This window comes from Saccostrea cucullata, unplaced genomic scaffold (assembly GCF_032062105.1).
Source record: "Saccostrea cucullata isolate Sc308-1 unplaced genomic scaffold, CSIRO_AGI_Scuc_v1 ctg687, whole genome shotgun sequence".
NCBI classification, from domain to species: domain Eukaryota; kingdom Metazoa; phylum Mollusca; class Bivalvia; order Ostreida; family Ostreidae; genus Saccostrea; species Saccostrea cuccullata.
This window is the reverse complement of record NW_026925479.1, coordinates 232927-259992: the sequence shown is the minus strand read 5'-3', so window position 1 is coordinate 259992 and position 27066 is coordinate 232927. Positions and strand designations below refer to the sequence as shown.

At 35.2% G+C, this 27066-nt stretch overlaps 2 protein-coding genes across 2 annotated transcripts in view; both read right to left on the bottom strand.

The window, feature by feature from the left end:
• Window positions 1-257: 257 nt before the first annotated feature.
• On the bottom strand, window positions 258-1070 carry LOC134268938 (uncharacterized). The gene has a single exon (XM_062751172.1). The coding sequence runs from the start codon at window positions 1068-1070 to the stop codon at window positions 258-260; it is 813 nt and encodes a 270-aa protein (XP_062607156.1).
• A 2706-nt stretch (window positions 1071-3776) lies between these two features.
• Window positions 3777-27066, bottom strand: part of LOC134268942 (neprilysin-like) — a 35540-nt gene continuing 12250 nt past the window's right edge. Inside the window, exons 4-22 of the mRNA XM_062751177.1 lie at window positions 26243-26404; window positions 25281-25364; window positions 24767-24981; window positions 15628-15807; window positions 15378-15473; window positions 15074-15219; window positions 12276-12369; window positions 11636-11764; window positions 11371-11469; window positions 10116-10193; window positions 9897-10000; window positions 9748-9806; window positions 7550-7601; window positions 7286-7353; window positions 7057-7190; window positions 6894-6959; window positions 6416-6514; window positions 5780-5856; window positions 3777-4587 (exon numbers count right to left, since the gene is read on the bottom strand). Of these exons, the coding sequence (XP_062607161.1) occupies window positions 4488-4587; window positions 5780-5856; window positions 6416-6514; window positions 6894-6959; window positions 7057-7190; window positions 7286-7353; window positions 7550-7601; window positions 9748-9806; window positions 9897-10000; window positions 10116-10193; window positions 11371-11469; window positions 11636-11764; window positions 12276-12369; window positions 15074-15219; window positions 15378-15473; window positions 15628-15807; window positions 24767-24981; window positions 25281-25364; window positions 26243-26404 (2042 nt within the window). The 3' untranslated portion in view covers window positions 3777-4487. The remainder of the gene's footprint in view (window positions 4588-5779; window positions 5857-6415; window positions 6515-6893; window positions 6960-7056; window positions 7191-7285; window positions 7354-7549; window positions 7602-9747; window positions 9807-9896; window positions 10001-10115; window positions 10194-11370; window positions 11470-11635; window positions 11765-12275; window positions 12370-15073; window positions 15220-15377; window positions 15474-15627; window positions 15808-24766; window positions 24982-25280; window positions 25365-26242; window positions 26405-27066) is intronic.

Below are 27066 nucleotides of genomic sequence, written 5' to 3'. Positions count from 1 at the left end.
AGATGTTCCGTAGGGTTGAAAAAATGACATTGTTTTAACTTTCCGTCAACTTTTTCATTCAAGTTCCAAAATCCATGATTGTGTACGAGTATTTATTTAAAAGAAACTCCAATTTACAAACTGAGAATGAAAATGCATAGTTTCTGCATTATACTTCCTAATTCATAGATCTAGTTATCGGAACTTTTTACACTACCCGACTTTGGCAGTGAAAAAGGCATAGATAGATAAATTAAATGTTTTAACGTACAAATATATTAATATTCCAAGTTGAACACAAGCACTCTGTTCAGATATCCACAGAAAATATGATTTTCTGAGTCTAAACACAACCCCTGACAATTTAAGTTCCCTGAAGGTGCAAGCGTAATAAGGTAAGCGAGAAACAGCCCTTTTCTATTCAGTAAATGAACACGACGTTCAGCACCGTCCATAACCAAAATGTTACCGTTTCTGTCACAGGAAATTCCCCCTGGACAAAACAACGCCTGTGAAGTTCCAGTATAAGAAAATCGCCTTTTCCCATTTTTCTTAACCACTACCAATGCTCCTGTAACTGGAGAACTCCAGTCAGAAACACAGATATCCCCATTGCCTCTCTCCGTAATATATCGAGGATCGTGAAAGATGGGTTGCCTCTTACTGTCACTGTCTGATGGGATTTTCCGAATTTCCCATTCTTTTATCGTGTAACGGGAAATTCTGGCTTCCTCGTTTAATTTCTCCCCTATCAAAAAATCTTTACTTATTTGAGAGTAAAATATGCAACATGGCGTCCAGTCGTTTGCGTTGAACGCAATTCGTCTTATTGTTCTTCCTTTTGGATTCAGTTCTCCTACAGTTTTGGTTGTCACATCTACAAATACTAAAATGTCATCTTCTCTTACTGTATGAATTCCGTACCCCTCAAGTGCATTAATTTTTTTCTCCTCCAATTCATTTCCGTCATTGTCAATAAGGAATATTTTGCCAAACTGATTGCTGACCCAAAATGATCCAGATGAGAGGCAAGAAATATGGCGGCTTCTGCCAGCACTCATAACAGACAAGTCTTTTTCTTGTTGTGCCATTGGTATGCGTTTGTCTTTCTTAGGCCGTCGATCCCTTTTCTGCTCGCATGGTTTCTCAGCTTTGCGGTCTAAATTCCCATTGCATCGGAAACAAGTAGCACCAATACTTTTTCTGATATATTCTGGCAAATTTTCTTGAAAGTCATAACTGCATGGACTCTTCTATTTCAACATTAAGATGGCAGCATTCAGTACATATTAATTTGTCACATATCTCACAAGAACATACAGAATCGCCGAAACAATAGGCGCACTTAATGGGACACTGGGCTTCAGCCATATTGACAGGAAAAAAACGTAAGAATAGTCCGAAATTTTCAAGAATATACGCTTCTCAAATATTTTCAAACATGTAAACGTACACACAACTTGAATAACTTGCTTATTGATAAACTTGTTGTTGTATAACCTGGCATGCTGTTTAGCAACAGTTTGAAAGACGGTAAGACACTATAACATTTTAAACTTGTAGGTGTCCATTTGTTTCGCCGATTATATCTCAAGATCAGCTGAACAGAGTTTGCAAACCTTCTTTTAAAGGCAACATTGTACCGATCATAAATATGTAACTTCTCAATTGTTTATTGGTAACCATCACAACTCCCATTCAATGACATGTTACGGTTTTACTATTAGGGTTTGAGGTATTGTTAGGAAAAGAAGAATTAAATTATCTTAAGTCTTATCTATATTGTTTATATTGTTCTTCCCTTATTTAATTTGTATTCTTTCAATGGACTTTTGGGCTTCAGTAATTTCGTTATTTTCACATTTCAACAAACACGAAAACAGATAGGTCACTATATAAACTTGGATAGCATAATATTATCTGTCTCCCTAATCAGTTCTGTTTCTCAAAATATAATTTCATTTTTCCCCTTTCATCAGAAATTTTTATTTTTTCTTTATATCCCATATCATTATTTTTTAAAAACCTTCCAAGACCTTTTCAGATACTGTAAATGTATTATTTTTAAATTTAGCGACACTTCTCTGCGGTAATGGATTTTTTTAAGGAGTTAGCGTTGATTAGCGTGTACTTGAATAAGTGGATGTTAAGGAAGCCTAAACACTAACAAATAGTGATTTTTGGACTTCTAGAAAAATATATCATATATAGGTGTGCATATGGAGACTATTTAATTCATTTTCAACAAAGGCACCTCCCTTGACTCTGCAGGAAATTTTTTTAAAAACAATGGACTATGTGTGAACAGAAACACTGTTGATTACTTACATTTATTTTGTGAAAATTAATGAAAATAATGAATTTAATTATTTATTCTTGGTCTAATATAATTCTAAGCATATTTTAGACTATTACAAATTGTGTAATAAATTATAAATAACTTTTTTCTATCTCACATCCTAGGGCGGAGCATAAAACTACCCTTTTAATAAGCAGTCTTTGGTGTGCTGTGTTTAGAGCTTCCTGAGAAATTCTAAGTTAGAATACACAGCGATATACGTAATATATTTACAGTAAATCTAAAAAAAATGAAATATTCATATTCATTAAAAGATTGTGAGAATGTATTATAAAACGTTTTCTACAGATGGAGTGCAAGAGATGATACACGCGCACGCGGAAAAATCAACATAATAAGCTAAAAATTCGAGGGAAAAAGATGTCAGGAAAACGTGAACTCGACGCATGATTGTTTAAATGTTTCTTGAAAGTATCTTGATTAGAATGTAACTTAAATTTTGGGATATGATATCTTAAGCTGTCAACTATAATTTGGCAAAGAAAACATTCATAAATTTTAGTTTTAAAATTTGATCATTTTATTATATCTTTCTCTTCTTCTAAAGGAAATCAAAATAGTCTAAAAAATAAATAAATATGATAGATAAAATAGAATTAAAACAATTACACAGTCTTGCCTATGAAGGAACTAGAGGTACTTTGAGCAATGAAATACCTTAATAATACCCCCGCCTCCCATATGGTTATAATGGCAAAGTCCATGTTTTGCTCTGGGAAACTCGAAATAAGTGTCAGATCAAAAAGTAAAATAGGAGATGCACAATGGCATTTTGTAATGAAGATTCTGTGAAAATACCATTAAATCTTATTCAGTTGTATAGGAGGAGTTGCGGATAAGAGATTGGTACACTTCAATATTATGGAAAAAATGACCGCGCCCATGTTTTGCTCTGGGAAACCCAACATATATGTCCGATCAAAAAGTAAAATAGGAGGGCACAATGGCACTATGTACTAGTATTATCAAAGCTTCTGTGAAAGTTTCATTAAATTTTATTCATTGGTAAAAGAGGAGTTGCGGATACCCCTCACGCTTTTCAAGTGGGGGGGGGGGGTGTATACTCTACATAACTAGAGGTAATGTGAGCACCGAGCTGTGCACAATGACATTGTGTAATAAAGAATGTGTGAAAGTATCGCAGCTCCTCCTATACCACTGAATGAAATTTAATGATGCTTTCACAAATTCTGTATTATCTTGCCAGTTTTGATTTCAATTCTGAATTTTTGTTTGAAAATATATACTTTTTTAGGTTACTTATTCTAGTGTTTGTTTAAAGCTTCCAAGCACGTTTTTTGATTAATTTACGAATAAATTTTGATATAAAAATGATTTATTAACAACCATTGTCATACAGTATTATATACATTTATTCAATAAAAATATGATTTAACCATTACTAATACAAATGTAAATCACATAAAACATGACAAAAATATATCATATACATGTATTGCATATAAATGTTCAGGTAGGTTAAATATCACAGCAATTAATCACCTTATACTTACTACATAGAAATTGAAAATAAAATCAATGTTCGATTTAAAAATAATTTCACTTTCTATGCAAGACTTGTAAAAAAAAATTGAGGGCAAAGTCATGCTTAAAAATTTACTGTGAAATCACTAATTTTCACGGGGGGGGTTTAATTTTCGTTGTTTTCGAGGCATGAAGAGACCCACGAATTTATGTCCACCACGAAATGTAAATTGTCATATACATAACTATTCAATAGTTCTTCATCCACGAAATTAAATCCCCACGAACCCATATTATTTCCTCAAACCATGAAAATTTGACCCCACGATAATACATGTATGTGATTTTACAGTAATTTACTTGGTTGCAGTCAATACAAAATTTATAACAAAACAGTAACATCGTATAAATATTGGCCTTCCAATCATTAATGACATCAACATATTTATTGTAAAAATAGTTAAAATTTTAAGTGGTGCATTGTGCTTCATAAAGAAATGTAAGATTTTTGTCTTTGAATAAATGCCATGGTTGCAAATATAAGTTTAAAAACAGTATTTGTTCTTTCCTTCAATGCTCTCCTTTGTATTTAACGAAGAAATATCTTATAAAAATTTAAGGATAACATTAATTTGGATTTTTGCAGTGGGTACATTGTTATAGACTACCACACAGAACACTTGTTAGCTGCGTTCATAAAACTCGAGGCTGGGCAGTTAAACGCTCTCGAGAAATCTTCAGAGTTCTGTAATGTACCAATCACTCTGTTAAAAGAAAAAGAGAATGATGCATGAATTATCACAGGGTTTTGACACAATTGGTGCTAAATTAGGAGAGTAGGGACCAAACATATCGCCATTAGATCCTTGGTAGCTATGGCTTGCTCCAAACTTTCATAACATCACGATTTATACGGAAATGTATAAGAAGTTTTTTCTTGTCAAAATCTAGCAAAACGTTCTAATTTGATTTTAAAAAGTCCTCTCTAAATGTCTATAATGTTATTTGAAATTGACTCAGTGCAAAACTTTAAATTGATTAATTAAGATTTTTCACATGAAAAAGACGTTAATGGTTATTTAACAACCAAAATCTATGATAACCGTGATGACGAACTTTTCTATCGTCAACTTCCCTTATCTATGCAGCAATATACCTTCATCACCTACATACGGAGTTAACATATCTCAGTTGATTAGATACGCAAGAGCATGCTCTATGAACAATGTCAAAAGCGAAGTAAATTATTGACAAACAAGTTGATGAAACAAGAATATCATCAGTCTCGTTTAAAGTCATCGATCTTTTCGTACGTTCTATGGTCGATACAATGACCTTGTCAACAAATACAATTTACCATTGAGTTAAATGCTGATTGAAGTTTTTCATACTTATTATTACTGCATTATTTATACACTGAATTGACGACGGACTTTACCTTTTTTCCGATCAATGACAGGGAGCACACGGCGGGTGTGACCGGTCGGCAGGGGATGCTAACTCCTCCATGGCACCTGATCCCACCTCTGATGTTTTGGAGGTCCGCGTTTGCTCCGCTCCTGTTTTGTATTGTTTTATGGATTTTGATCTTGAGTGCTGTTCGTTATCTCCATATGTTTCATCTAATATAAAGCCGATAAGTTTGAATTTGATCTTTCTCTAAAAGGACACTGAATAGCCAATTAAATAATGTAAAGCTGTAGTGTAATTTAAAAATTAAGTTTCCAAAACAGAACAGTTGTCATTTTCGAAAGAGTCTGATGGTTGGCAAAAATAGAAAAGATTAAGTTGTGAATAAAAACAATATGGGAAGGGTTAAAATTGAGTATACATATCTCTGAAGTTAGGTTCACAATTTATATATCAAACAAGGATAGTCTTCCGCCTTTTGGCCAAGAAAATTCTTTAAAAACTTTTATTTAGTAAAGATTTAGAGTTATCTTTCTTGCACCTTACCTGAATCTACCTGGACTGTGCACACCTGTCAGGATACGGTTTATAGCTGACTCTCGACGCATGTTTCCGCACCAAACCTTTTAGGCAACAAAATAAAAAAAAACATAATGCATTGTAGGATAACTTCCTGTACACCCCCTACTTATATCCTTCGAAAACTTGAACAAAAGTCTTTATGAAGAACAGTATGCTTTTAGAAACATCTTTGGCGTCTTGCAGCGAAAGCTCATCATCGCACTAACATCATCGCCTACAACATTCGCTGTTTTAAGTCTGCTGTTTTAAAGGTCAGTGGAAGAATCTGATAATTACCAAAATGATTAATGATATTTGACTCTTTAATTCTGATGAAAAGTTCATTTTTGTGCACCTGCGTTATGAATTTACAGTGTTCCATGTTACGATGATCTGGAAAATCCTGAAGCATTTCTCCCTACAAACAGCTACATTTACGAATATTATACAGGTCTCATCAAAACGAGATTTAAAATGTGTACGTCCGTACTCTAAAAATTGAAATCCCCAGAAGAAAGATAGATATCCATGTAATAATAACCCTGCCGATTATAAAAAGATTATTAAACTGTTTACTTTATCACTAACTGATATTTTTTGGTAGTGAGACATGATATTCACCTGAGCAAAGTTAATGAAGAATATTTGGTCGTGTGTGTACTTGACCCCCGGTAACTGTTCCTCCTCCCTTCCTCTTGTTTCCACCCATCTTCTGTAGGCCTACAGATTAACAGTCTTCATATATCAGGTCATTATGACAGTTATACATGTATAGAGTATTTTTAAGAAAGAAATAGCTACTTAAATGATTGCCAAATCCTAAATTTTGCAAATGTGCTTTGAAATCTAATACATCGTATTATTCATCATCTTCGAATTGCTGATAGAATAGTTTTGGGTCAAAAAGACTTCAATGTAAAAATGTTGAAAAAGTAATAAATTAAAAATCTTCCCATTTTTATCTATTTTCAAAGTTATTTGGTATATGTTTAATAGTCAAAAATTTAAAGCTTTAATTTTTTACGACTTCTTCATTGGCGAAGAGACATTCAGTAGGTACATGTATATTTCCTTGTATTGCATACACCAGTTATCTTACTCGATAGCTTTCCTTTAATCCTCCATTATCTGCAATGTTTTCTCCGAGAGTATTGATACCATTCATCTAAAACCATGAAAAGGAAAATAATTAAAAAATGTTGTTATTTTGGAGCAGTCAATGCAAAAATGAAATAAAACATTAATTTGGTGGAGGACCTGACCTTCATCCCGTCAGCCTCAGGGACGGAGAAGTTACCGTACTGGTCAACCAGACATTGAGCCTGCTTCTTAAATGTCTGTATCACTTCATCCGTCCACCATTGCTTGAGATTGCCATTTTTGTCATATTGACGTCCTTCAAAATAATTGTAAAGTTTAGATTTTAGATGTCCTCACAAGAGATTTGGAAAGAAAGTATTAAATTTTTATATTCTTTATAAGATTCTATACCTCTGTCATCAAAGCCGTGGGTGATCTCGTGTCCAATAACCACACCGATACCTCCATAATTCATAGATCTAAATAAAAGAAACAATCAAAAGCAATACCAAGATATATTAATGAATTAGAATTAGAATTAAAAAAAAAAGTTTCAAGTAGGTCACATCATCCGTGTGTTTATAATATATTCTAAATGCTTTAACACATTTCGCAAAATACTAGTATGGCAATTTCATGTCCAAAATTTACTCACTTGCTTTGAAAACTACTCACTTGGTCTGTGAACTTGAAAAGAATGGAGGCTGCAAAATTCCAGCTGGAAACACTGTAATAGATATTAGGCATTTACAATTTTTAATGGTATAGTTGTTTTTCTGGTTGAATGCGATACTGTTTTTAATGTTGATAAAACTTAAATGAATGCAATGAAGTATAGAGGTGGTATTTTGAAATTGTAAGCAAATTCTGATATTTATCGTAGTATTACGAATTTCACGCCAAACATGAAATTAAACCTTTTTTTCATGTGACATGAATGCTTTAGTCATTTTCATTTGTATGCACCTTTTTCTCAGAAAATTAAGAAGATATGTTACTTTGTTTATCAATTTATTAACAATCTATTATTTGCAACTGGAAAGAAGTGAAATTGAAGTGCTTCTTTTCACCATCACCTATCTTCCCCTTTCCTTGTGATATAGACCCCGGTAAGGAACAGAGGGTTTCTATTCATTACTACTGCCTGCTTTGATTCTGCTTTATTCTACGACCGCCAACCAGTATCAGCCCATTGGCTAGCAACATATACATATACTGTGGAAGTTTGGAGGGAGGGGTGATTGCAAAAAGCGTCTGTCTTTGCCAGACAAAACATCTCCGTAAAAGAGCCATCAGTCATGTGATCCACATACCTTTCCACAGGTGCTCAGGTGCTAGATGCAAGTTGGGTAAGGCCCCAGGGAGAACCACAAGGTTTCGAGGGACATTAAACCTCCATGTTAGATGCATTGTATGCATGGTCAACCAATTTGTAAACAGGCCATAATGCCTGCAAATTTAGACCAAATCTTTGATTTAAATAGAGCGCAAGATATGAACCATGGTGCCAGAGGTAGGTGCGATTTCTTTTGTTAAAAGTGTGGGTTATCTGTACATGATACGAACAAAAACTTGATAACTTGATGGAATCTTTAGTACAGATGACCTTTACTTTACCGAATATTTATACTTTGTGAATTGTACTTTGAATGCCATTCATTCTTGTAAAGATAAGGAAGTTTGAAAATATTATTCAAAACAATTTTAACTGCGTCTTACACATGTATTAACAAGGGTCGTTGACTTTTTGCTCAATAAGTCAGCTTTAAAATGAAAAAGAAGACAATAATCTTTGTCATCGGATACAGAATTCCTATCCTTTATATTCATATCATGAGATCGTGTTCTTATTCCCATTTCTAAATTTTGTGAAGTGAAACTTTAAAAAAAAATCTAAGACGCAGTTAAGATTATATATCTAGGAGATACAAATAGTCCTTTCTTCTAATGTTGAAAATATAAAAATATTACGTCGTTCGCACAAAAAGTATGTTGTTGAAATATGATATGTCGGTCGAAGGACTAATGCGAAGATTTTGTAATGTAATGAAAATAGAAAAAAAAAACAATTTTGATCTTATCACAAACAAATAAAAAAATAAATAAACAAATCCGGTAACAGGGGATAAAATTCAGACCTATAGAAATTCCAGATGATCTAGAACGAGTATTTGTTTACAAATTTACTTTGTAGAAATTTTCCAAGTCCCATATCTATGGAAAAAAACCCAGCTTTGATATTAAAAATCATCCTTTTGGTTCCGTCTGTAAGAACATCCAAATTTTGCGTTGATGTCAAAATTTAATAATGCAAGCTTTAATTATTGAAGGATCAAATATATTAACCTATTTACTATCTGAAAGAGGAGTACAAGTTTTTCTTTACCCCTAAAAAAAGCAGATACTCGTAGAATTTTTATACGGAATAATAAAGGCAAATATACGCTATATTTACAAATAAAAACTCGAGATCCGGTGTCACGGTTAGCATTTGCAGGATAAAGATGATCACTAATCAAGAACACTGAATGCCGAGAGAAGAATCAAATAACAGAAGCCCTTAAAATTCTGTTATACTTTTTTAAACTGAATACTAATATCTTCTTCTTGAGCTCCCACTGTGGGACGTGGAGACCGGTCCTTCGGATAGATAGGCCGTATAAACCGAGGTCCCGTGTCGCAATAGGTGCTGGCACGAAAAAGATCCCTCACTGCTCAATGGCCCTAAGTGCATAGTATAGGAGAAAATTTGCTAGCTCTCCATCGGCAAGTGGTGGCGTCTCCATATGAGTGAAAAATTCTCGAGTGAGACGTTAAACAATATACAACCAATCAGTCAATCTTTTTACAAGAGCTTTTTTATATTGACTTACTGATTCGATTAAGAACACTGTTGTAATAAGCATTTACTGTGGCGGGAGCCGTACCCCACCTGTTAAAAAAATAACAAAAATAAATTAATGACATAAACACAATGCACTAAGTACCAGAATGACAGTAAAGAATGTTTTGTAATACTCACTCATTTTTGTCGACTTCAAATCGAAGATAGCGCAGGGAGTCGATCGTTGACCTTCTCAAATTTGACAGGACATTTTCAAAATACGTATCTGCCTCTGCTGTATACTGTAAATATTATCTTTTTAATATAAGGCATCATTGAAACATCTCATTTTGCATAAATCCTCATTAAAACAGGTATCCATGAATAGAACTTATTAAACACCTATTAAACACTCACATTTTCGTAGTATTCGTCTAACGCTGTCTTATTTAAGATGAAGTCTTGATATCCAATCTTTTCTTGAATAAATTTCGCCTTAACGAAATTAAGAAATGTTTTTAAAGGAACAGTATAACTTATTGCCATCAATAAACGAACAAAAACACTAAAATTAAAAGAAATCTTGTAAGAACTAAATAAATTTTTCATAAAGGAAGTTCGTTTTGTTCTTCAAACAATCTTATAGGTAAAATAACAAGAGGCCCACGGGCCTTATAGGTCACCTGAGCATTCTGCAACAACTTTCCAGTTATTGAATTTGATTCATGTTTTAAGCCAGATGCTATATGGCATTCACAATTTTGAAAGAAGCACCATTGATCATCATAACAATACACTTAGCAGTTGCTTAGCTTGATTGATTTGAAAATGTCCAATAATAAGTTCATAGGATCTTCATGAATAAAATTCATGAAAAATTCAAATCACCTCGCAGGGGTACTGAATACCCATACACAAGGTAGGGAAACAAAAAAAGCTTTCCAACTAATCAGTAATATTCAGCAATAATCAGTAGTGCCCCTAACACTGTGTAATAAACCCATGACCCTAGGTCCACACATTGCACAAATTTTAAAAAGGCACCCTTAAAATTGCCTATCAAAAAATAAATAAATGTTTTATAAATACAAAGGAGCAGATTTCAAACAATTTATTTATTTTCAGTATATAAGTAGAGATAAGTTTTCAAAGAATTCATGTATTTTTACAATATAATCTATTTGACCCTGGGACCATAAAATTCACAATTTTGGTAGAGGCACTCTTGCTCAATAACTATGCACTTAGTTAGTTTATTTAATACCTAAGAGCAGAGAAGAAGATTTTCAAAGAATTTGTGTATTTTCAAAATATAATCAAAAGAGCCCCGCCCTAACACCAGAACCCCTGACCCTGGGACCATAAAATTCACAATTTTGGTAGAGGCACTCATGCTTATCATAACTATGCACTTAGTTAATTTAATATCTAGGAGAAGAGAAGAAGATTTTCAAAGAATTCATGTTTTTAGAAGTATAACAATTTTGATATCTGCTCATCATAAACTATGCAAAAATTTATTTGATACCCAGGGGCAAGAAGAAGATTTTCAAAGAAATCATGTAACAATTTTGGTAGAGGCTCTATAAATTTTTCCCTGCCCTAGCAAGAACCCTTGAGGAAGTTCGTTTTGTTCTTCAAACAATCTTATAGGTAAAATGAAAATGTATGCCTTTTCTTTAGCTAGTCCTCTTGTTGTATCATCCATCCATGTGTTTTCATCCACAAGTTCTCCAAAGGCTGCTCTCAAATTATGGATCATATCCAAGGTCTGGAAAAATATGTAATCAGTGTCTGACTCATTCACACATTGATGAAAAAAAAAATATTGATTTCATTCAGGAGATGATGAAAATTTCTATGACGATCAGCACAAGTCCGATGAGTTTTAGTATTATTGTTTCTTTCAAAACCATGTTGAAAAGAATTTGCATTACCTCTTGCTTTGCATTTTCATCGAAGGCTTCCTTTACAAAAAGACGGCCCAGGGATAGACCGTAATACGTGTTGACGTAGGAGGCACAGCTCCGCCATCTTGCTCTTGGAGTTGATGTTCCATATAAAGCCTTAAATGCCAAAATTCTTTGAAAATAGATTGTACCAAAGACTTTGAGAGTGGCAATTTACTTGTAAGACAGACATATGGACGGATGTAGCATCATTTTGCAAACAGTCTTGCAATCTGGTTTTGGACCAGTAAAAAACTAAATATGAGATTTACTTATATTCTACCCCAAACAAGAGATGATCATAATTTGGCAACCGGATGCATAATCTAATGGAACTAGTTCAAATTATTCTTAGGATGATTAAAATTAAATTGAGTCGTAGATACGCATTTCGAAGATGATCACCAGAATCAATCAATATTATTTTTGTAGTGAAATCATAATTTTCGCAGGTAGTTATTTCTTTCTTTGTATTCGTGGTTTTCGTGTTTCTCCAACCAAGAAATTTAATCTTCGGAAATCAGTGTTGTCCACAAACGAAAATCTGACTGGTTCAATTGATTAGAATCAATATATTCGTTCACAGGATTCTTTTAACGAATTATAATTGATCAAATTTAACACTTACCTTATTATACTCGGTCACCAAATCTTGGAATTTCTGACCCAAATTACCTATCCTGTTTTTCATAATACGCCATACAAGGTAATTTGAGATGGTTCTGAAATAAAAACTTTATCTTTTCTTATCCAACTCCTCGCAAAAGGCTTTAGATTTGTCTTGAGATACATTTTAGTAAGTATAGCTGGTGTACTTCCTTTTAACGGTTAATATTTAACTAGAAAATATGTACCCTTTTTTGCAAACTTAGATACTTTAGAACCCGTTATTGAGAGATTGGTACAATGTATATTTTGTAGACTTGGTAATAAAAATGGATTTTAAGATGTGGTCGAAAAAGAAATACATGTATCACTAAATATTTTAACAAAAATAAAAGAATCTTTATTACCCGGTACATTTTGTTTCACAAAAAATGTTAGGCCCCAGTCACACTGTCACGATTTTAGATCACGATAATCAACGGTTTGAAATTCTGCGATTATTCTTGGATGTCCACAGTCGGTCCGTTGTTTGTTTTTTTTTTAATGCTTTACTTTTGAAAATTTTCATACATACAAAAGAACAAAATACACTCACAAACACATCCTCACACACCACACACACTCTGTGCACCTTTCCCAAAATACCAAATGTTCATAATTACATCTAAAGTGATACTTGAAATTTTTTTTATGTATGACAAATCAAATCAAACATTGCCCATTTACTATACATTTTACTTCTACAATGAAAATTGCTCTCACAATATTTTTCAATTTTCCTGTAATACTTAAAGATGTTAATTGCTTCTGTGAATTTCGGTCGGTCCGTTGTTATTACCTTGACACATCCTAATAAATCGAAACAATCTTGAATGATCCGTAAATCGCTACGACTATTTTGAATTGTCGACGAATATCGGGAAGCTTCTTTGCCTAGTACTGAAACATCGTAGTCGGCCCGTACGGTAATCTTAATGCGTGGAGTTTTGAGATCTATTCTTGTTTGAGGGGAACGATGGCCGTAATACGGTAAATGTACGGCTATTACCGGTAATGACGATCATTTATGAACCGTACGTTGTGACTCAGTTGTTGAAGGACAATGCCAAGCAAAAAATAAGAATAATGTCGACGTACCAATATTTCCACAGGTTGCACAACGGTTTCTGACGGACAGCTACTATGTTTTCACCGTCACATACTGGTGGGGTACAATGTTTTACGGTTTTTAATTCACGTGTTTTTACAAATTTTGCAGAATTACCAAATCCTGTCTCGGTACTGATCTTGATGGATTTGATACTTAACCATCAGCTCAGATTTCGACTTCTGAATTTGCAACTACATTTGAACAGCAAGCACAGATAATACGTCTTGGCAATGCTTTTGAGAACCAGAGGAAAAGGAAGAGAGAGAAAGAGGAGAAAAGTTGGGTCAGACTATGGTTGCCTAGGCGAGATCTTTTGAGGTACTTCAAAAGACTCATGGGTGAACTCAATATCAAATATCTTGTAGCCGAAAAGATTTTTTTAAACAGTGGAGCATATCCTGGGGATCCTTTTCAGAATAGAGGATCGAATTAGAAGAATGATATATATGTACTCTGTTTAGGAAGGCTATCCCTCCTGTGTTAAAGCTGGCTATAACCTTGCCTCGGGAGATAGACATCACTCAATAATGTATGCTTTCAAATTTTCTCACAATACTACTTCCCTCTCAATACGTGAGGTTGTCAAGCTGCCATCGGGGTAGACGCCGAAGAAGTAATTGCTTGCCCAGTAACACCGGGTGAATGGAAGACCATCGAAGATGGATTTAGGATTCGATGGCATTAACTCCTTGTCTACTCGGAACTCTTGCGATGTGCTGTTGAAGAAATTAAAAAAAATATCCATAATGAACCTATTTCTTTGCGTCATTTCCCTCGCCCCTGCCCCAAGATCTGTTCAACGGCTCGTTAATTCGAATGCTGTCACACCGCCCTTTGAGTTCCATTGCAGACTCCATTTTTAACTATGTAGCTTTTATCTACCATACTTGATTTTTTGCCGGTGTCTCTAAAGTCTTTAGACCCTCTGAGTATAGACATGGATTTTCGTTTAGCCTATCTGCTAAGTTTTTTTCATTTTCTTCTGACAACAGAATAGAACATTTGCATGGTAGGAGTCTCTTCGTCACTGAGGAGAGGGAGTGTTTTTTTCATTTTCATCCATATTTCTTGACCCGGTAATTGTACTCTCACCCTTATGATCAGTCCATGTAGGGTTTTCAACAAGAGGAACAGACTTAAATGCTTCTTTTGCTTTTTTATGGTGGAAGAGTGTTCACATAATTATGATTTTTTACATTACCTCTTCTGAAAGGCAGTTTACTGTAACCTTTTGAAATTTGTTGAAGCTGACGCGTTTTAAAAGATCATGTTATTCCCCGAATTCCTTGCAATTTGCATAGAGTGATATTAGGAAAGTCTTCGTTATTCTTTGCGTGTCCGTACGTGCGCCATGAAAAGTTGTAGGATGAACGTATGAATGCATTGGCCGTCCTTGGTGTGACCGTTGCACTGTGAGATTTCAATGCGGAGCACCGCGTTTATCCGTGACGATGTCCGTAGTGAGAGAAAGGTGTTCTCCAATGAAACCGTGTTAAGACCTTCATAAACCCTTTTGTTATCTTAACCGTGTATATTATTTATCGCGCCAAAAAAAAACCGTATCAGCATCACTGTTCCATACGGTCTTTAAAATCTTTAAAAAAGTTGCTACCCATGCCTACTACCCTTGTTTCAGTGCAAATAACTGGCACAAGAAATCTTTTGAATACCTGTTTGAGTATTTCCCCAGGACTTCAAACATTTTTGAGAAGTATGGAATGGCCCTGACAATAATGGTCTCGTCAGGAGGAACATTGACATCAACTCCTTCTATTCTCATCACACGTGTGATAAAGTCATCCCAGTCAAACTTGGCCTACCAAGGAAAAACATCACATTAATGTTTTCTAATTATCCATATGCTGATGATATTTTGAAATTTTATTATACATTATGTGTTTGAAGTAAAAGTCAACTTTCGCATCAATTTTGAAATATAAATTAGTAATTTTTCATTTTTTTTCAGTGACGTACTCCATCTGGTACAGTATAGTTAATCTTCAGTTTCTGCATTTCTATAGGATTGTACAGAGCAAAACTGTCTCTCCTGTCCTCATCTCTCATAGAAATCTGAAGTAAGAAAAGAAGGAATGAAGCAGTTACTGGAAAAGGTAGACATGTCATTTGAAAGACAATGTTGGACATGATTGCACGCCGAAATATGGCCGACTCGGCTTTAAACAATATACAATCAATCAATCAATAGACATGATTGTAATGTTACATTTGCCATGTCAGTTTCCAGTTTGATAACTTCTTCCATATCTCGGTCGGCTGTAGATGGATCAGCATGGAACTCTTCTGCCACAGCTTGCGCAAGCGCTTTGTAAGCTCTCACCATGGTGTCGTTTAAGCCATTAAGATAGTACTTTCGACCAGGCATTCCAAAGTCCGGTTGATCCAACTGCAATATATATCATTTACAAGAATCTTTTATAAGAAAAAGGGATTGTTATGAGGTTTTCTCCAGGCTTATAAAAGGAATGTAATAGGGATGTCAATTTATACTTGTACAACTATAGCTACTCTATTTGCCGACACCGAGTCTTAGCTCACCTGAGCCGAAGGCTCAAGTGAGCTTTTCTGATCACATTTTGTCCGTCGTCCGTCTGTCTGTCCGTCTGTAAACTTTTCACATTTTCGACTGCTTCTCAAGAACCACTGGGCCAATTTTGACCAAACTTGGTACAAAGTATCCTTGGGTGAAGGGGAATTTAAATTGTAAAAATAAAGGACCAAGTCCCCTCACAAGGGGAGATAATCAAGAAAAGACAAAAATAGGGTGGGGTCATTAAAAAACCTTCTTCTCAAGAACCACTGGGCCAGAAAAGCTGAAACTTATATGGAAGCATTCTGGGGTAGTGTTAATTCTAAATTGTAAAAATCATGACCCCCGGGGGAAGGGCGGGGCCACAATTGGGAATCAAATTTTTGCATAGAAATATATAGGAAAAATCTTTGAAAAAAGAACCCCTAACCCTGGAGCAACGCATTTTACAAGTTTGAAAAAGGCGACCTTTCTCATCATAAATGTTTGACTTATACCAAGGAGCAGATTTCAAAGCATTTATTCATTTTCAGAATATACGAGGGGCATTTCAAAAGTCCTGAGAACTGTTTAATAAAAAATTAACCCTTTTACGGAAATTATGAAGTTTGATATCATTGGAAAGATAAGAAAAATATACACATATTGTGACGTCACTTTATAATTTTTATGACGTAATATCTCCAAAAATGACGTCAGAATATAGAATGTTTAGCATACTGAAAACTCGCGTTTTTATTCAAATGTCACAATTTTAAAAGTGCTGCCAAAAGCTTATTTGAAAATATATTTCAAAGAAAATTTCCATTTGCAAAGAAGTAGAGCAGAACAATGATACTGTTTATCAACAATACTATATTTCATTGTTTGGTTTGTTTACTAGCGCGGTTTATGTTCGGTTATGCTATCATCGACATTCATCCAAGGTTTTAAGTTACATGATACGACTGGATTTTTGGTCTTTTATATACTTCTCTATTGTATGAAATAAAACAGTTTCTGTGTAAAACTAAAGAACATTAATGCAGTTTTCAACAAATATATTTTGAGTAACAGTACTCTTACCGTTTACAAATAAAATGTACAAAAGTCTTGCCCCGGTTCATACTTCATGTAAGAAGTCACGAAATGAGATGAAATGGGTTGGTGGGTGGGGCAATTGTCCAAGACAGTGCTTCTGATAGAGTCAGCGGCATTTGTCCAAGACAGACCTTCTGGTAGAGTCAGCAGCATTGAGCAGCATTTCTCCAAGACAGACCTTCTGGTAGAGTCAGCGGCATTTAGCGGCATTTGTCCAACACAGACCTTCTGGTAGAGTCAGCGGCATTAAGCGGCATTTGTCCAAGACAGACCTTCTGGTAGAGTCAGCGGCATTTCTCCAAGACACACCTTCTGGCAGAGTCAGCGGCATTTAGCGGCATTTGTCCAACACAGACCTTCTGGTAGAGTCAGCGGCATTTAGCCGCATTTCTCCAAAACAGACCTTCTGGTAGAGTCAGCGGCATTTAGCGGCATTTCTCCAAGACACACCTTCTGGTAGAGTCAGCGGCATTTAGCGGCATTTGTCCAACACAGACCTTCTGGTAGAGTCAGCGGCATTTAGCGGCATTTCTCCAAAACAGACCTTCTGGTAGAGTCAGCGGCATTTAGCGGCATTTGTCCAAGACAGACCTTCTGGTAGAGTCAGCGGCATTTAGCGGCACTTCTCCAAGACCTTCTGGTAGAGTCAGCGGCATTTAGCGGCATTTCTCCAAAACAGACCTTCTGGTAGAGTCAGCAGCATTTAGCGGCATTTCTCAAAGACAGTGCTTCTGACAACATTTAGAGAATTTGTTTAACAAGATTGAGTGCTTTAATTCCTTTCTCCTTTATTTTCAGTAAATTCCTTCATCTTGAAAAAGATGTAGGACTCAGGAATAAACAAGTCCATAAATACTGTTTTGTATAGATCATAGATAAAACAATCTTAATTACAGTTTAATCTGTTGTTTTTCCATGGATTTACTGATATACAGTAATTAATGGAGAGACGGTTTACACTTTTATGTATGAGAGATACTTAAATAGTATAATATTTGTTTTTCCTTAATGGCAGGGACTTGCTCAATTAGTAATACATGTATTTATTTTTTTTTTTTCATTTGGTTTGATGGTATTTCCAGTACTATTCAAAAAACATTACCCCGGTAATTAAATATCAGTTTAACTTGTACAAAGAGCTCTTTGTTAGTATCTTTGAAAATAATTCAATTAACAGCTTTATCTTGGTCAACACTAGCCATGAGTATCATGCTGATTAGCAATTTGCAGTTATTGATATCTTGCAGTCAGATACAGACAAAATTACCACCAATATAACAAAACAGGAGATGATTAGGGAAAAGGTGTTAAACATCTGGCTTCATGCATTTGATATTGCTCAATTATGTGATTATGACTATTAAATTTGAAGTACCCCATGTATAACATATTAATTATAAGTTATATTTATGAAAATATGTCAAATAAAATACTAAATAAAGAAAATAATGTAATTACTCCATAAATTACAGTAACAGAAGAAGCTTTAATGTTTCAATATTATCTCATTATAAGTAGCTGTGTCTTAATTTATTCAACAAATAAACCCTATGAGCATAGTATGCGACTGTGTTAAACTATTTCTATCGATAAAGTTAGAAAGAAAAGACTGTCAGAAGCACACCATGCAAAGTTGAAATTATTTTTTTCAAGACCGATTTGTAAAAATCCAGTAAAGGATTCTCTACAAAAACTTTCATGCGCTGATTTTAGAGGAATACATTGTCTATTGATTTAATCATGCAGCTTATTCCGTAAAAGATATAAAACTGGGATAGGTTAACATTTTACAATCATGCAGCTTAGGCCATATAATAATTCAATAAATTGCTAGATTCCCATCCAATTTTTTTTTTAAAAATCAAGGCTGGCGGCCGGCTTTTATTTTATACTTTTTATTTTTTCAATTTCAAAGATTTTTATTGACCTGGTCATTCGGTGTAATTTTATCTACAATACCTGAATAAAGGTCATAGTAAAGGTTCAATTATCTCCTACTTCACATCATCACCAATCTTTTTCAACCAATGACCCTTGTTTAAAATATAGCGCCTATACGTATTACAGCAATTACTATCTTTTCAGTCGTTAAAATCATATCAACTTTCGCAAAATTTAAAACGAAAGTAGAATGGTAGATGGATACCGATCCCGATGAGAATTAAGACGAAGAAAAAAATCGAGGCGGGGATATAAATTCAGGGTGGGCAGGGATGAGAATCTAGAAATATTTTTATCATGGCCAATATTCAGTAAAAGATATAAAATTCGGATAGGTTAAAATTCTGTAATCATGCAGCTTATTCCGTAAAAGATATAAAATGCAGCTTATTCCATAAAAGATATAAAACTAGGATAGGTTAACATTTTATACTGATGCAGCTTATTCCGTAAAAGATAGGTTAGCAATTTGTAATCATGCAGCTTATTCCGTAAAACATATAAAATCAGCTTATTCCGTAACAGATATAAAATTGGGATACATTTTATAATCATGCAGCTTATTCCGTAAAACATATAAAATGCAGCTTATTCCGTAAAAGATATAAAATTGGGATACATTTTATAATCATGCAGCTTATTCCATAAAAGATTTAAAATGCAGCTTATTCCATAAAAGATATAAAAATGGGATAGGTTAACATTTTATAACCATGCAGCTTATTCCGTAAAAGATACAAAATGCAGCTTATTCCGTAAAAAAGATATAAGATGCAGCTTATTCCGTAAAAGATATAAAACTGGGATAAGTTAGCAATTTGTAATCATGCAGCTTATTCCGTAAAAGATATAAAATTGGGATACATTTTATAATCATGCAGCTTATTCCGTAAAAGATTTAAAATGCAGCTTATTCCGTGAAAGATATAAAACTGGAATAGGTGAACATTTTAAAATCATGCAGTTTATTCCATAAAAGATATAAAATGCAGCTTATTCCGTGAAAGATATGAAACTGGGATATGTTAACATTTTATTATCATGCAGTTTATTTCGTAAATTTTTTTTATTAAATGCAGCTTATTCCATAAAAGATATAAAAATGGGATGGGTTAACATTTTATAACCATGCAGCTTATTCCGTAAAAGATTTAAATGCAGCTTATTAGTCAGTGGATCAATTTAGTATGTAAATTCTAACATTTAATCATTCATGAAATTTCCAGAGTTATAACCCGCAAATCAAGTTCATATCAATTTCGGGAAATTGAAACAGTATGGTATTTGGTTTTTCATTTATACAGCCAGCAAACATTTCCAGTAGTGATAATATACAATTTATTTCACATGAAACGCTTCATACCGCTTCACACAACTTACTAGCTAAGTATATTAATTCAATTTTCAATCAAAACTCATAAGAATGACTTTTAACAATATTGGTGTAAACTATCTTTTAATTTTACTTCCCTAAGCAGGTAAGCATGACCTACGATCATTCTCATAGAGAATGCTGCTGACTCTACCAGAGGGTCTGTGTTGGACAAATGCCGCTAAATGCTGCTGACTCTAGCAGAGGGTCTGTCTTGGACAAATGCTGCTGACTATACCAGAGGGTCTGTCTTGGACAAATGCCACTAAATGCCGCTGACTCTACCAGAGGGTCTGTGTTGGACAAATGCCGCTAAATGCCGCTGACTCTACCAGAGAGTCTGTGTTGGACAAATGCCGCTTAATGCCGCTGACTCTACCAGAAGGTCTGTGTTGAACAAATGCCGCTAAATGCCGCTGACTCTACCAGAGGGTCTGTGTTGGACAAATGCCGCTAAATGCCGCTGACTCTACCAGAGGGTGTGTCTTGGAGAAATGCCGCTAAATGCCGCTGACTCTACCAGAAGGTCTCTCTTGGAGAAATGCCGCTGACTCTACCAGAAGGTCTTTTTGGAGAAATGTCGCTAAATGCCGCTGACTCTACCAGAAGGTCTGTCTTGGACAAATGCCGCTAAATGCCGCTGACTCTACCAGAAGGTGTGTCTTGGAGAAATGTCGCTAAATGCCGCTGACTCTACCAGAAGGTCTGTTTTGGAGAAATGCCGCTTAATGCCGCTGACTCTACCAGAAGGTCTGTGTTGGACAAATGCCGCTAAATGCCGCTGACTCTACCAGAAGGTGTGTCTTGGAGAAATGCCGCTGACTCTACCAGAAGGTCTGTTTTGGAGAAATGCCGCTAAATGCCGCTGACTCTACCAGAAGGTCTGTGTTGGACAAATGCCGCTAAATGCCGCTGACTCTACCAGAAGGTCTGTGTTGGACAAATGCCGCTAAATGCCGCTGACTCTACCAGAAGGTGTGTCTTGGAGAAATGCCGCTAAATGCCGCTGACTCTACCAGAAGGTCTGTTTTGGAGAAATGCCGCTAAATGCCGCTGACTCTACCTGAAGGTCTGTGTTGGACAAATGCCGCTAAATGCCGCTGACTCTACCAGAAGGTCTGTCTTGGAAAAATGCCGCTAAATGCCGCTGACTCTACCAGAAGGTCTGTTTTGGAGAAATGCCGCTAAATGCCGCTGACTCTACCAGAAGGTCTGTGTTGGACAAATACCGCTAAATGCCGCTGACTCTACCAGAAGGTGTGTCTTGGAGAAATGCCGCTAAATGCCGCTGACTCTACCAGAAGGTCTGTTTTGGAGAAATGCCGCTAAATGCCGCTGACTCTACCAGAAGGTCTGTGTTGGACAAATGCCGCTAAATGCCGCTGACTCTGCCAGAAGGTGTGTCTTGGAGAAATGCCGCTGACTCTACCAGAAGGTCTGTCTTGGACAAATGCCGCTTAATGCCGCTGACTCTACCAGAAGGTCTGTCCTGGTATGATGAAGTTGGCTATGATTTTCGTGACTTCTTACATGAAGGAATAGCCTCTTGCCCCTGACTTGTTTCTGTGCGTAGTTTTTCTCATTAATTCAACTCCGGCGCCCCAAAACTCAGTATTGCTTTTTACTTTTGACTCCAAAAAAGTTTTATAAGTTACATAGACATGTAAATTCTTATTTAATTTCCATGAATTAATTTTTGCGAATATGTGGAGGTACGGCGGGGTTACAACTGCGCCCGCGCCATTTTGGATTTTACGAGAAAATATAGGGCACACCAATCTTAACTTCTCTTGAGCTCTCATCGATCCCACAAATATGGTTAAAACACCTGACGAATTGATGCCATAGAATTTATTAACACGATCGTCTATTTTTCTTTGATTGCCAACTTTGCCTTATTCTCACAGTTGGGTCTGTTTTACGCAATATTTTGAGCAAGATTCGATAAAAGCATTCGATGTTTGACAATCGCTTAAACCATCTCAGAACAAGAAGATCTCTGAAATAGACCACCATATGATAGATTGTAGTCTATGTAAAGATTCTGCCAACTGTCATTTACGTCCGATAGCTTGCACCCAAGTAATGAGCAAAAGTTGTTTTTAAAATTTTTCATTGATGAAATTGTGTCTTTTGTTACGTCATTTTTATGGCCAGTATTGAAAGTATGCGGAAGTATGACGTCATTTTCAGAGTTATAACGTCATAAAAATTATAAAGTGACGTCACAATATGTGTGTATTTTTCTGTTCTTTCGAATGATATCAAACTCAATAATTTCCGTAAAACGGTTATCTTTTTATTAAACAGTTCTCAGGACTTTTGAAATGCCCCTCGTAATTAGAGCCCTCCTTCTATAATACCCCTGACCCAAGGGCCTTGATATTCACAATTTTGGAAGAAGAATTGTTGTTCATTATATAGGTAGTTCATCTGCTTTTTTACATAGAAATATATAGGAAAAATCTTCTTCTCAAGAACCACTGGGCCAGAAATCTGAAACTTATGTGGAAGCATCCTAGGGTAGTGTAGATTCTAAATTGTTCAAATCATGACCCCCGGGGGAAGGGCGGGGCCACAATGGAGAATCAAATTTTTACATAGAAATATATAGGAAAAATCTTTGAAAATCTTCTTCTCAAGAACCACTGGGCCAGAAAAGCTGGAACTTACATGGAAGCATCCTGGGGTAGTGTAGATTCTAAATTGTTCAAATCATGACCCCCGGGGGAAGGGCGGGGCCACAATGGAGAATCAAATTTTTGCATAGAAATATATAGGAAATATCTTTGAAAAAAGAACCCCCTAACCCTGGAGCAACGCATTTTACAAGTTTGAAAAAGGCGACCTTTCTCATCATAAATGTTTGACTTATACCAAGGAGCAGATTTCAAAGCATTTATTCATTTTCAGAATATAATTAGAGCCCTCCTTCTATAATACCCTTGACCCAAGGGCCTTGATATTCACAATTTTGGAAGAAGAATTGTTGTTCATTATATAGGTAGTTCATCTGCTTAATACCCAGGAACATAGGAGATTTTCAAAGAGTCATTTTCACTATATAATCAATAGAGCCCCGTCCTAACATTAGAACTTCTGACCTGTCTGGGTCCATGAAATTCAGAATTTTTGAAGAGGCATTATAGCCCCGCCCTAACACTAGAAACCCTGACCCTGGGTCGTTGAAATTTACAATTTTGAAGAGGCATTCTTCATCATTGTATCTATGTAAAAAGTTAGTTTGTTTGATACCTAGGAGCAGAAAAGATTTTTTTTTTCAAAGAAATAATGCATTTTCACCATAAAATCGATATAGCCCAGCCCTAGCACCAGAACCCTAACCCTAGTTCCATGAAATTCACAATTTCAGAAGAGACATCCTTTCTCAGCATAAATATGTATGTAGTTAGTTACCAGGTAACTCAAGAGCAGAGAAGGTTTTTCAAAAAATAAATGCATATTCACTATACAATCAATAAAGCCCCGCCCTAACACCAGAACCTCTGACTCTGGGGCCATGTAATTCACAATTGTAGAAAAGAAACCCTTTCCAATCGTTACTATATATGAAGTTATATTGTTTAATATGAATTAATGCATTTTCACTAATCAATAAAGCCCCGCCCTAACATCAGAACCCCTGACCCTGGGGTCATGATAATCACGATTTTAGAAGAGGCACCCTTTCTCATCATAACTGTGTATGAAGTTATTCTGTTTAATACCCAGGAGCAGAGAAGATTTTCTAAAACCTAATGCATTTTTACTGTATTTTTAATACAGTCCCACCCTAACACCAGAACCACTGACCCAAGGGCCATGAATTTCACAATTTTGGTAGAGGACTCAAGGCTTATTACAATCATACCAACAGTTTGACTGCTTGATGTCCAGGAGTAAAGAAGATTTTTTAAACAAGAATGCATTTTTAGTGGTTTTGGCCCCACCCCTCAAGCCCCAGAAGGGCAGGGACCATGAAATTTATATTTTTTTTCCCTTCACCCATTGATGTTTTATGCCAAAATCATCTCGGTATGTCATGGTGTCTACGTCATACATTCGACGCTGTTTTTCACAAGTCGAAAAGGATCGAGGAGTTGCGATTGATATTTGGACGCGACACAATGTTTGCTTCTGCTACGTCAAGAAAAAAAAGTAACGTAATTTTTTTCGATATCAATTGTACATGTCAATGCATTACAAAGTAAAATGATCAATAATGCTCGTTCAATTGAAATATATAGACAAAAGGGCCGTGTAGTATATACACGCAGCTGTGACCAGATAAAAGCAATCAGGTGTAATGAATGCAAAGGATTTATATACCCCCATGCTAAGAAAGAAAATTAGACAACTAATATGGCGTATGTCTATTTAAGATTCGTGTTCAGCTTTAAGCAATTACATAAGTAAACTCACAAATATGACTCTTGATGATGAGTTTTTGGAATCCGTATACACATACAAGTTAATTAGTGGTTTGTTGTTATAACGAAGGAGATTTAATAAAAGCGTTGTTAAGTTGTACTCCGACTCGTTCCAGTGTCCGCCCGTGTTGTTTCCTAGGACAGGCCAACCACCGAGTTCCTTCAGCAGGCCAAAGGAGGGTTCAATACCACGACTTTCTATGTATGCTGAAGAAGAATAATTTTCATGACTGTATCAAGAATTTTACAGTTTTACAGAGAAATACTACAGTGAAGATTTTTAGGTGTACTTCAAATATGACCAACAAAGCTCCATCGTAGGACCTTTGGGAGACAACATCTTACAATTATAGAATTTTGAAATGCGGAAATTGTCTCAATTCAGTATAAAGTATGCTTGCTTGTTTATTACCTAATAATTAATTAAGAAGATTTTCAAAGGTATGAACTACTGTATTCAGTTCCATTTGACAGACCTATGTTACTGGATATATAAGTGATCTTACTTTGATTGACACACGACTTGTAGAGATTTTTGGCGTGGGTTACAGACTCTGGGTCACTGGGTGATCCGGGCTGCTCCAGTACAACTAAACAATACATGAATACTCCAGTTCTTATAAGTGTACAATGAAAGACATAACATTTATATAACCTGAAAATAATTGTACGTCTTTTTTATTTCAGAATGTTCCATATTTTGATTTGAACATGAAATTTTGAGTGGGATTTTAAGAAAGAAAAATATCTTTCAGGCCCATTAATACATTGTTTTTATGCATGTAGGAAATTAAGACTCAGTATCTTCAATGGAAAGGCATTTATAATTATTTTTGTCACGTTAATTCAAGATTTGCCCCAATACATCAAGTTTAGATAAAGTTACTGGGGTATCCAGTTATAGTACAAATGATTTAGAAGTTTTTTTTTATGTATGACCTATTTTACTTATTTGATCTGGGTCATTTATATAACCTGAAAAAAATTGTACGTCTTTTTTTAGTTCAGAATGTTCCATATTTTGATTTGAACATGAAATTTTGAAGGATTTTAAGAAAGAAATATCTTTCAGGCCCAATAATACATTGTTTTTATGCATGCAGAAAGTTAAGACTCAGTATCCTCAGTGGAAAGACATTTATAATTATTTTTTGTCCCGTTAATATAAGATTTGCCCTAATACATCAAGTTTAGATTAAGTTATCCAGTTATAGTACAAATGATTTAGAAGTTTTTTTTATGTACTTATTTGATCTGGATCATTTGAGCCTATGTTTCAATGTTATTGCATTAGGTATCATAAACCATGCTTCAAGAAAAAGAAACATCGTTTGTAACACGAATCTGGTCGGTGTCATTTTTGCTGATAACCTTTTGGCCCTTTCTTAGCGGTGCTTACTTTGCCTACTGTGTACTTATGCTGACCTCGGGTATATCATTTTGGGTTCAGACAGAGGCATAGACCTACTTTTCATGATGACTTCTACGTCTTCACGAACAACACCAAACATGTCGTAGCTGGACCGATCTTCTGGAATGACATTCTTCTTCATCCAGGTTCCGCAAGCAAACTCGTAAAAGTTGTTACACGGTTCAACTTCAGTGTTTAAAGAGCTGAGAAGTCGTGAGGCTAAAACAGGTGTGAGAAACAGGTCATGTTTCTAAAAGTTTCATCATTAGATGTATATTCAAATCAAATAAATCATAGTCAATTCCGTCAAACCTGCTGTGGCCCTTTTCACAAAAACACTTAAGACTAAGATAAAAAATTTCACAATTCTGTAAGATTTTGTTTAATAGAGATATTCATTTTTTTTCTAAGATGTTATGTACAATGATGTGTAAATGATGCAGAAGTAAGAGTTTTTGTGATCTACTACTACGTAGATGCTCGTTTTTTTTTTGTCTTAGTCGTAAGGTTTTTTGTGAAAAGGGCCACTGAGTTGCACAGTGATAATAAATAGTATTCACAGACAACTGAAACATATTTACAACTACTAGTGGATAGTTAAATTTATTACATGTCTCTTGAGTAGATAATGTGTATTGCTTACACGTTGAACGGAATCTGTTGGAATATAAATTTTATCTACTGTAAATAAATCAAAGCACTGGCAACAACAACTGTTATATTGCTTTATAATTCTACTTTTAGTCATTTATAGAGACATCGAGAGGCATGTTATGACACCACGAGTAGCCTGAGACGAAGGCAGGGTACACAATAGATTGTACCTTTGTCAATTCTATTTTCGTACCATTGGAACATTTTTCTAAAACTTCATTATTTGC

What these genes read in the sequence shown, in the direction of transcription:
- LOC134268938 (XM_062751172.1), bottom strand. Translation starts at nt 1,070, where the DNA reads ATGGCACAACAAGAAAAAGACTTGTCTGTTATGAGTGCTGGCAGAAGC.